We start from the raw sequence: 12100 nt of genomic DNA on the forward strand, positions 1-12100 counted from the left end.
GCTTCCGCTGTATATCTGCTGCTTTGATGATGATTGCTTGCTATGCTTGGAGTCTTCATTACATATCATATCAATTAAAGACATTTAATGCTCTAAATACAATGTAATCTATTTATCTTCCGCTGCAAAACTCAATAAAACGTCTCATATAGAGTCGTTCTCGTTTATACAACTGTGATTTGATATAATTAGTCACAAATACCCCAGGCCCTATTTGGGGTGTGACATGATCAAACCAAAATCGACTAGTGTGAATAGATTTCGGGTTTCAGGTGTTTGATTTGGGAAAAATTGTAAGTCGAATGTTTTAACTCCAATAATTGTGCAAACCCCGATTTGGAATCTGGATTCCAAGGGCGTAAAACAATCGATTGAATTAACCTTATTCGATCGGAATCGAATAAGTTAATATCTAAGAGTGAGGATTAATTTCGACGATGATCGGAGCACCGGCCAGAATTGATTTAACGACTGGAGTAATGCTATCGCAATTGATTTGGGTAGAGTAACATTTAGTGCATCTAGTGTTGTGTGATTGATGATCTTGCTCACGTATTTATAGATGTTAGGAGGGAAAGATGACGTGGCACATGTCCCTTTCATGGTTGTGACGAACTTTGCCAATCCCAAGAGGTGACGTGGCACCTGTCCTTTTCATGGGAATAATCGAGCAGATCCTAACAAACTTTCCTAGATTCGTGGGCTGACGTGGCATGTAACTTGCTTGCATGCTCGTTCCGGGATGAAGTGTTTGTTCCGGGACAGTGTACTTCATCCGGGATGGCGTGTTTGACCCGGGATGGTGTCCTTATGTCGGGTTGGAATACCGAACCGGGGAGTGATGACGGTGCCGGTGGCATGTTGGTCCCGGCTAAGGCATCTCGGTGCTTTCAGTCTGGTCGGGAAGGTATGTCGTCCTGGATAAGGAATCACGGTGCTTTCAGTCTAGCCGGGAAGGTATGTTGTCCGGGCTGGTTTTTTTATATAACACTTCCGACTAGCCGTTTGCCCGACGTGGTAAGATTGCTGAGGTGACGCTGGATGACTGTTTTGGGAAAGAATCCTTCTTCCGGGATGGACCGTGTCGGATAAGATCCTAGCTGGTTGCTACTTATTAGTGTCGTTTTTGAGACGGATCATTATGCGTATCATTAACCCTCATACAGGATTTCACCGTCAATCTGTGATTTTTCCTTTCCAGCAATCAGAAAATCCAACAGACGCCCTCGTAGACTCTTCATCAAGGCTCTAGTGAGAACGCAATCACAACATCGAAATCTACTGACTTTTCAACTTTCCGCTTTCTCTCTGGTACACTGACTTCCTCATAGCTATGAATTTCACAAACCCATCTTCTCATCTCAAGCACGCTCCCACTGTACGAGTAAGAAATAAAACCGCGGTTACTCGAGAATAAACTTGGTTCGTACCACCAGTCAGTCTCAAATTTCTTTGCCATCGGAGAGTAAAATAAGTACTCGAAGCCCTAGTGTTACCCGGAATCATTACACTAATCTTGAGAACTTTGGTGAACAACGTCGTATAATTATCTCCACCACTCTACTAGTTGACTAACTCCCACTAGCTCGATAACTTCCGTCGATTACTAAACTCAACCGAGTTCCCGACACCCTCAAAGATCCTAGAAAGCTCAAGTTCCATAATATCCCAATCATCTTGGAATATCCGACCATACGCTTGGTCATCCAGTTTCATAACCACGCAAGCAACAAACTTCCCCGATAACTTTCACTGTCGACTTCGACTCGATGCATCTTGTTCGTTATCCAACTGCTCTAACCCGAGATTAAGAATAATCTCCTGAGCTCCTATAACAAACCCACATCCCCGAAAATCATAGGTCGTATCGCTCGAATTTTCACGAGACAAAAAATCATCTCGCACTCGCGTCATCAAACCCGAAAAAGTTCAACCCTGAAACTGCCCAAATTCGAAAAATCATAACTGAAAATCCAACGGTCCGATCAACTTCAAATTTTTACCACAACTAGATATATGTGTGTAGAATCTCCAGACCAAAAATCAAGTCGATCCAACGATAAACGTACCCACAATTAATTTTCTGGTACAGCTGCGCAAAAAAACCCCAAAAGGGTTTTTCTTGGCGGCTGCAAAATTCGAAAAAATATAACTCCAAATTGAACGGTCCGATCACTACGAATTTTGGATATATTTTAGACCTACATGTCTACCATATACAGAAACAGTTTTAAGATGATCCGACGGTTAACGAACCCTCTATGAATTTTCAGCCACATCTCTACAATTAAACCCCAAACCGAGTTACTGCAACTTCGGAAAACTGTATCTCCCAATCCAACCGTCTGATCACTTTCAAATTTGGCACCCAACCAGATCTATGAGTCTTCAAACACAATTAAAATATCATGGAGATCCAACTGTTAATGAAACCGCAACGAATTTTCTACCACAGCTGCGCCAGAATTTCGAATTTTTGAAAAATCTCGTTCACAACAAAAACTATCGATCCGACCACCGACTCTGTTATCACCGCGAATTACCACAATAATCTATTATAATCATAGACCAATTTTAATAGATTATCTCATGAGTACGTAGACATACTCGTGAGTTCTTCGCGATCTCTTCAACTAAGTCCTTTGATCTCGATACATGTTGTACAAAACCCATCGTTCGTTCACCATGCTTTCAAATCGCCATCGCTCCCACTCGAAACCTTGAGCTCTTGATACCACTTGTTAGGAATTATGGACCCAAACAAGACCGGTGATTTAAACCAATCACCAAACCCACAAGCGATAAACGATAAAATAAAGCATGAAACGATAAATGTAAACGACACGAGATTTAACGTGGTTATATCCCAACTCCAAAACACGGAGAAGAGTTTACTCGACGGGCGCAAACCAGAGATTCTTCGCTATATTTTTCGTGCACACATGTTAGGATTACAATGAGATGTTTATATAGGCAAGGAAACAACTTAGGGAACAAGAAAACTTGATTCTAGAATTTTCAGCCCGTCAGGCTCTAGCCGCGCCGCGCCCAGAGTGGGCCGCGCCGCGCCTCCACAACAAAATCCAAATCAGCCTTTTTTTCTTCTTTTCCTTGTTGTTTTGATATCTTTTACACATTCAACAATTGGTTCAAAGGTTCAAGTGTAATGGGACGTAGGTTACTTGTTGCATCGAAGATCATTGGATTTATTAGTGTATGTCTAACTTAGTTGTATCGCTACTAGATCTTCCCAACCTATTTTAATTTGAATTTTTGTTTTTCGCCGCAAAAATATAAGAAAAACCCTATGAATTTTTGTAAGACAAAATAATGCAAACGGTCAATGTGGTTTGTTCATTTCTACTAGTATAGCTACTAAACTTTTTTTCTTATTAGGTCAGTTCTCATGGTTTGCAAATCTTGCGTGGACAATTCCTATGATTAACGACTATTAAAAAGTCATTAAATAATGGCATATGCTTTGAACGTGATGGTAAATCTTTCTTTTTACCCGTTTTCTCCCTTTTATCAGTCATGTGACCCTCGGGTGACATAATCCATTTTCTTTAATACTCACGTTTTAAGCTTCCAGCGTTTGTCTTGATTTAGATATGATAATGAATTTTGGCGGTGCCATTTCCTGGGATTCTAGAACCTGCGTCCCAGCAAATGCCACTGCCAAAATTCACACCACACTGACCTTAGATAAAACCTTAATTCGCATAAACATAAATTAACTTTTAATTTTATTTTGAGTACATAAATTAACTTTTGATTTTATTTTTGTGAGTTCAGGGAACCATTGGAAGGCTTTTATCCGAGAACTTCCTTTGCTAAAATCTTCGCGTATTATTAGTTTCCGGGACAAGGTGCTTGAGTTTAGTCAAGTGCTCAATATCGAGTCTGAAGAGATGACTAAGGTTTGATAACTTAATTTTGGAGTTGCTAAAGTCTTATTGATTCAGTAACATCAACTGAAACTATATATATTTTGAATGTAGGCTTGTGAGTATATGGATGATAAGTAGGCTCCCAAGTTTATGGTAATTATGGCTCAGAAAACTCACCACACAAGTATATGGTTCTTTAAAATATAATTATTTGCAAACATAGAAACCTAAATCGAGCTTTCTTTCTTGAGTTTCAGGTACAATCATTGACAATATAAGTTGTCATCCAAAGAACAATGACTTGTACTTGTATGCTCAATATGGACTAATTGTGACTTTAATGAATTGAAAGCTTTTATCTATTATACACACAGGCGAATCTAGTGTATTAGATGTCGTGTCCTATGACCCCACTAGTGTAAACAAAATTTATACTGTGTATTATTCAAATTGTATAGGACACCACTAAATTTAAGTATAAGACCCTATATATTTTTAAAATTTATGGGATTTTTTTTTTAAGAAAACAACCACTAAAGTGCCTTTTAAATATAACTAGTGTTCGAACCCTCGCTTCGCGCCGGGGGTTCGGTTTTCAATGTATTTTATTGCGTTTAGTTTGTAAAATTATTTCGTGGTGAACGATGATGTCGTTGAAGCGCAACTCGAGTCGAACTAAAAGGTATAACCCGTGAAAAATTTAAATGTTATTTTAAATTAACAATATATGTGCATCTCCACGTTTCGCTATGGAATTGTCGATTTTTAAAAATATAACGCAAAATAAACGTGTATGAAAAGTACCCCAAATATTTAGCGTTTTTTAAAAAGCGTCCGTTTTGCGTATAGCTATTGACATTGTGTTCCTAAAATTATTTCGAGTTTAACGATGGTATCGGAAAAATTTGACTCGATGCGAGCGAGAAGATATAGCCCGTTGATATTTGGGTGGAGTTTATTTAAGATTTTTTATAAAAATGATAATTTGACACTTTACCCCTGTATGGGGGGTCGATTTGTTTTTTTGGGAAAAGTGTGGGGGGCTTTGTTGTGCAAATGGGAGAAAAAAAATATTGAAAAGACAAAAATGCCCTTACTATTCATTTCCACTATCTCTTTTAGAATATAGGTATAATATAATATAATGTAACTAGCCTTTAAGAGCCCGTGCGTTGCACGGCGACTCTTAAACAAACAAACTGGAAACGTATGTGTTATATCAATTCACGGTACGATAAAGAGAGTATCACAAGTATTCTTGTGGATGAAATAAACATAATATGGTTAAGTTTTTTTCTTTACACAAAACACAAATTAATGCTACTAATTCCGACATTAGCAAGCACATGACCAACAGTAGCAAATTTATATGTAAGAAGATCAATAAAAGTTGCATAACTGAAACATTTTTTTACACAAAACACAAAGATTATAATATCATACATACTTATAATATCATACCCTTTGTTTACATATGCTAATTCATATGGATACATACATACATCTCGACGCTTCTGCTTTCCTGGAAGAGAACTCCAATGAACCCACTAATGAAACGAACTCCTGAAATTTTAGAAATGGGGAAATCAAAAGTATATAAATATGTATTTGAGTGTACATATATAGTCAAAGCTGACCACCCAATAATGGTGGCAAATATGACCCAAGATACTTAGCATACACTTATGTTCAATATCAGGTAATATATGCTACTATTGTGAGTGTGAGTGTGAGTGTGCAGTGAAATAACGAAAAGATAAATCTATTATCAAAACAACTTACAGGAACAACGAAAAGATAAACGTATTACTAAAACAATTTATAATACCAAAATCAAGTAAATGAGCAAATGAGGTTTTAATAGAGCATAAGCAAATGAGGTTACCTGTTAAATACAGATTAAAGCTTCGCTAATAATAGTTAATTCTAATAATTAAGTAAATGAGGTTTTATAGAGCATAATCAAATGATGTTTATATAGAGCATAATCATTCATTTAATTTCGAGCCCGCACAAATGTTGAAAAATAATGTTATTACGATTCGAAAAGTATCAAGCAATTACTATTATTTATGAACAAATAGCAAAACAAATAAGATTAACTTGGTTTATAACAATGAACTCCTTATTGCTCAATGAGTCAATATAACAAATGTTTCTACAGTCAAGATTACATCGAAAGAAAATAAGAATAAACACCAAAGCTACTAATGACTAAACCAAAACTATGATGATACCACTTATCAACAATATCATAATCCCTATTATAATGTCAAAAATTGAATAAACTCTCTAATGAACCCCAACAAAACTCTTGACCCGTGAAAGTTAAATTAGACCAAAATTTGTCAAAAAAATTGTCAGGCTGCCACCATTGGTTTTTCAAGCCAAACTTCATCATAACTGCATTTTTAATGAATTATTTAATCTCATAACCAATGATAATTTCATTGAAAACTAAACCAACCAAAACCTTGGTAGTTTGACTATTAAAAGTCAAACTGTCAAGGTTGCCATTTTTACAACTTGCATAGAAAGTAGCAAAACAAATCCAAAACTTATCAATACCATCTCTATACATCATGAGTTGATTCATAAATATACCTAAACCACCACTAATCATCATAGAACACAACTTGACTATCAACAGTCAAACACAACCTATAGACTTGTAACAAATAAGACACATTAAGTTGTTTATGTACCATTGTCAGTGGTCTTTTCATAGTTATAAATATCATCAGCACCAGAAGCTAACATTTTATTATTGGTCTCTTGTGTCAGACATCAATGGGTTCTCAAATTTAGAGTCTGCACCATACAAATTATTTGTCATAAATTTTGTTTAACTGTCAATGTTTTTTGGTTGGGAATGCTACTCCTATTATGATACTAAAAGAAAAAAACATGAAAAAAAAATCTTCAATCAAATATATATAATGCTAATAGTAACCAAACAGTATTAAACAATCACTATGTCTTTCCAAATTGAAAATATCGACTAATATGCGACAGCACATGTAGGGAACTAAACATAGGTAACAAACATCCTGCTAAACTTAAGCAAAGACGAAAGAAAAAACATATACAAAAACGGACACATATTACCGCCATGTCTACATTAAATGTTCAATAGACTGTATAAAAATGAAACTAAAAAAATGGTGCCTTTTATTTGGCTTAAGAGTACTTACCAATAGAAAATGTTGCCAACTTTAGAGATGTAGAATCTTAAACTGCAAACACAACCACATATATTAGCAAAAATATTAATCCCAAAGGTATGAAAAATAAATCTTTGAACACTTTACCTATCTTAAAAAGCTCATAAAAAAATCATATAATTCTAAAAAATACCTAACCTCCTTGGAACCAACATAGTTACTCGTGGCCCGTATCTCATAGCAGATTGAAATGCAACTACGGGTACATTAGTGTGGTACGTTAGCTTCCTTGTGTAGTTGAATGTATACATGAGCAACAACATTTAGCACAATATATGCATACTTAGGTACATGTTACTTATATGGCTTTAAATGCAAAGATTCAAATACACAATTCAACACTTTAAATACAAAAATCATACAACAGAGCATAGCTAGATAGGAAGCACGTTGTGGTTTGATAGGAAGCACAATGTAAAAAGCCTGAAACATAGCTAAGTAGAAAGGGCATATGCACTTTCATCATGAAGCATTATGTGCATACTTATCGCTATGAGATATCCAAGATTAGCAAGCTAAAAAACAATCGAAACGGAACCTTGTTTAAATTTGGTATAGATTCCAATCAAGTTGCTGTATGGGAAATACTAACAAACAATACAATCACGTCTTACACAAACACGTACCAAAACAAATACATGAACATCATCACAAGAACTCTCTGCATATTCAACCCCACATTTAACCCTACTTGAACACTAAATCGCCGCAAACCCTAAATCGAACTATAAATCGATGCAAACCCTAATCAAACCATATAATTATTCAAAACCAAGGGTATTACCTTTCTGTTAACGTCGTCGTCTTCCTCGACTTTCCTGCCAACTGAGATTAATCCGTCGCTTTCGAAGAATCTGACATTAATATACAAAATTTGTATGGATATGTCGATAAAAACATTACAGATTAATTGGTGGTAGTGGCATCGCCTAATTCGGCGTCATTAAGCCATAATCGACGATGGAAAAGCTATGGAGGTTTGAGGATTTTGAAGAGAGATGTACGGTTTTTTAGGAGAGATAGAGAGAGGAGAGGGACGGTTTCAGATGCAGATGTGAGACACTTTTTTTCTTTTTTTTTATATAATTTACGGATTTTTTTTAAAAAAAGGACTGAAAATTTTTGCTGTATGACACTTGTCAAATGAGTAGGGGAATCCTTAGGTTCTGACACCTAAGATGTATATGTCATGCTTTATGTGATGTAGGGGATATAATATAATATCTTCTCTACAGTTTACAAAGCATGCCTGTCACATCCTACTTGTCACACTCACATTGTCCCATCAATTTTATTTCCACGTGGATTTTTTTTTTAAAAAGACTGCCAAATGCTACAAATTACTCCTAACTTCCACGTGGACATCAACAAATCGCTTATGCGTTTTTTTAGGAACCAAAAAAAAAAAAAACAAATCGATATTCAAGAGAACTCTTCCTTCTCTCCTACAAGAAAACTCACCCCCAATTCCATCCAATCTGCAGGATTCTGTTTCTACTATCAATCTAATAGTATGCTGATATTACAACTTAAATCGCGAATCAATTACACGCAGAATGATACAAGCTTTGATTCGAAATTCGTATGTATTAAATTTATTGTTACGAATCTCATTCTAATCTTTTAGGTTCGCTTTTTGTAAAATTAACTGCCATTGATAGTTTTCCACCAGCAGACAATTCACCGATTGTCTGTTTTCCGTTCAACTCACCGGAATACGTAACCCGACGATTCATTTAGCAAAATTCTCATAAGGTTTCCTCTCTATACCGAATCAATTACCACATATAGGTCAGTGTATTCGAATAATCTTTGTAAGTTATGCTTATTTTTTCATAATTTATGCTTTTTTTTTTCATCGTGTCTAATAATCTAAAAAATATATATATAAATAAATCAAGATAAGCGGTTTTCAAAATTATATTGCAGGTTTTAAATTATTATTAATTATTTTCTATTTATTAATTCATTTTTTTTATTAACAAATGAATTGTAAGATAAAATTAAATTTTACGGAGATCGTGTATAATTTTCGGAAAAATCTAATAATTAATTGGTGATTATCTTGTGATTTCGGATAATTTTTAGGCTATCAACTGATTCCACAAATTAAGGGATTCACTATATCCATTACCTAAATAACTGGCTGCAGTTTTGGTTTCTTATGTATTTATATAAACCGCCCAACTGGATTTTTTTAATAACCATATATTTCTTTACTGTGGTGTTTCTCCCCAATTAATTTCAATCTAAACTTTGTTTCTCTTACTTCTGAATCATGTAGTCACAAATGGTTTTGGTTGGATCAATTACTCCAAGGACCCCCAACGTTAGTCTGCGTGTTAAGATTCTAAGCATTGAGACATTGACAAAACAAAACTTCAACAATGGCCAGCCTTTCCTTGATGTGATTTTAACAGATCGTGAGGTAACTTTATACCTCTGTCTTTACATTAAGATATTCATTTTTATAAATATCGAATCCAATAATTTTTTTAGTTCGTACTTTGTTAATAATCAAATTTTCATGTTTATTAATTCCTAAATGTAGGGTGATAGAATTGGCCTGACTCTTATCACTGCAATGAAAAAAAAGTATGAAGAGGTTTTGAAAGAACAACATATCTACGATCTTAAGAATGTATATGTTCAACAAAATAACTTTCAAAGAGATGGTCATCATTGGAATCATAAGTCCAAATTAGTGATCAACAATAAAACATCGGTTGTTCCAATATCTTCAACAGACTGGGTGGGCAGTGATGGTTTTAAATTCGTACCATTTAATGATCTCATCAAATGTCATCTTCCAAATAAGCACACTGCAGGTATGAACACCATAGTAAACTTAATGACATTTTAAGAATGTTTTTTTTGTTCCCTATATTCCATCAGTTCTACTAACTTCAAATTTTATTGTATATAAATACTCAAATATTTATGTAACAGATGTGATTGGTCGTGTTCAATTCTATAATCGGGAACCAAAATCAAGTCGGTCAAGCGATGACCCTACGTCAAAGTACATCAACCTTGAATTGAAAGATTTAGAGTAAGCTTAACACCTTCACAAATAACAAAAATAAAGAATTCTGAATTTATCAGTATTCATAGTTACATGATTTATTAACAAAAATAAAGAATTCCGATTTATTTACAGTCTTGCAATTATTTCGTGTTATAAAGAATTCTGAAGTTTTCATTATTCATAGTTGCATTATTTATTGATACAAAAAAATTATTATTTTGTTATTCACAGTGGTGCAATTGTTTCGTGTTCAATTTGGGGCCAACATATGTTAGAATTTTTAACATACATGAAACAACTAGAAGAACAACAATGCGTTGTCTTGATCATACAATTCGGGCGTACCCAAAAATACCAGAGTAACACTTACCTCCTTTATATATTCAATGCTGATTAAATTTTATAATTTCTGAGCTACACGTTTGAGTTATACTATTAAATTGCAGATCAGCTGACTGTTACTACAGATTGGACTCACACAAGGCTGTTTATGGATGCTAACATCTCGGTCGTCACCGAATTCAGATCAAGGTATGCGTGTAAATGTTAACATTATGTAATCTTTCAATGTTATAATATAACAAAATGATTGACTCAAATTATATCACTAAATTAAAAAAAAATGCATAAAAATCATTTCAATAAACATACAGATATCTCGAATTGTTCGGTAATGATGATACCAGTTCATCAATTGTCCCTTCACAAACACCAACCTTGACACCACTCGGCAAACCACTTGATGAGTGGTTTAATAACGTGCTATGTGTAGAATGCAGTGACCTGTCCGTTGAAAATGTAAGTGTGTTTACTTTCGTAGTCATTGTTAAACAATCAAATGTCCAATTATTTGTGATGTTAAATATTTCACGATATTGACATTGTCTTACAATATGTAGTCTGGAACTTACATTGTAGAAGCTGAAATCATTGCTATTGAACCCGAAGATATATACATGGTGGTATATAGCCTGCAAGAAAAGTCACAAGAAGGCACAACCCACCTAGAAGGATGTTGATTTGACACTTGACATTGATCAACAGTTGGCGCTCAAACGAAGTTGTGGAGGGTGCCGTAATAACCCGCAAGTTGCTGTCCGGTAAATCTTCGTTATTTAATTTACCTTTATTTATGATACTTACCACTGTTATGCAGATATCTAACACTAATTTACAAAATATTAAGGTTCAAAGTTAGTGTACGTGTAGCAGATGCTGACGGTTACGCCACGTTTACACTCTTCGAAACTCAAGTCAACAAATACGTTACAAAGTCTGCATATGAGCTTCTAAAAGGATTACCTGAGGATCAGGATCAGCCTGATGAACTGGATGCGTTGGTAGGCAACACACTTCTCTTCAAAGTCAAGTAACGGGTTATAACAAAAAATATAACCTTCAGAATTATACTGTTAAAGATGCCACCACCGATGATGCATTCTTGGCAAAATATCACGAACAGTTGAAGGTTAGGATTACTAATTCATTTTTGAACATTTTATATACACTTCTAAACACTCTCTTCGAAATGATACAAGTTAACATATAAACTAATGTTGTAAATATAATTAGTACACTAATTATAATTTATACACAGGTTGACTGATGTTAAAGCTAAGGGGTATAAAATACTATTAAATTTTACAAGAAAATATTATTAAATACGATTAAATTTTACACAAGATATTTATTTATTTAGAGAATGGATATACTTAAACCTTGCTACAACACTTATAGGCAGTGTACCTAATCGTACAGTAGTGTAGTTTTTAGTAAGTCCGGTTCGTTCCACAGGGAATCTTTTAATCAAAGCTTAACGCTATATTAGTTTTATTTTATAAAAATACAAATATATATATAAGTAATATTATTATTATAAAAGGGGGTTTTTTACCGTTTAATGACCGGTTTGTCGATTTTAAAAACTTTAGTCGCAGTTAAAACAAAATGTAAAATAT

The 12100-nt window shown here is 34.6% G+C and overlaps 1 protein-coding gene across 1 annotated transcript in view; it reads left to right on the forward strand.

The window, feature by feature from the left end:
• Positions 1-780: 780 nt before the first annotated feature.
• The window catches only part of LOC139900337 (uncharacterized), a 38608-nt gene continuing 27288 nt past the window's right edge, over positions 781-12100 (forward strand). The window contains exons 1-12 of the mRNA XM_071883118.1: positions 781-907; positions 3796-3920; positions 9399-9542; positions 9666-9942; positions 10064-10166; positions 10374-10501; positions 10589-10673; positions 10796-10940; positions 11042-11104; positions 11187-11242; positions 11299-11482; positions 11545-11610. Of these exons, the coding sequence (XP_071739219.1) occupies positions 781-907; positions 3796-3920; positions 9399-9542; positions 9666-9942; positions 10064-10166; positions 10374-10501; positions 10589-10673; positions 10796-10940; positions 11042-11104; positions 11187-11242; positions 11299-11482; positions 11545-11610 (1503 nt within the window). The remainder of the gene's footprint in view (positions 908-3795; positions 3921-9398; positions 9543-9665; positions 9943-10063; positions 10167-10373; positions 10502-10588; positions 10674-10795; positions 10941-11041; positions 11105-11186; positions 11243-11298; positions 11483-11544; positions 11611-12100) is intronic.

The sequence above is a fragment of the Rutidosis leptorrhynchoides genome, chromosome 3 (assembly GCF_046630445.1).
Source record: "Rutidosis leptorrhynchoides isolate AG116_Rl617_1_P2 chromosome 3, CSIRO_AGI_Rlap_v1, whole genome shotgun sequence".
NCBI lineage: Eukaryota > Viridiplantae > Streptophyta > Magnoliopsida > Asterales > Asteraceae > Rutidosis > Rutidosis leptorrhynchoides.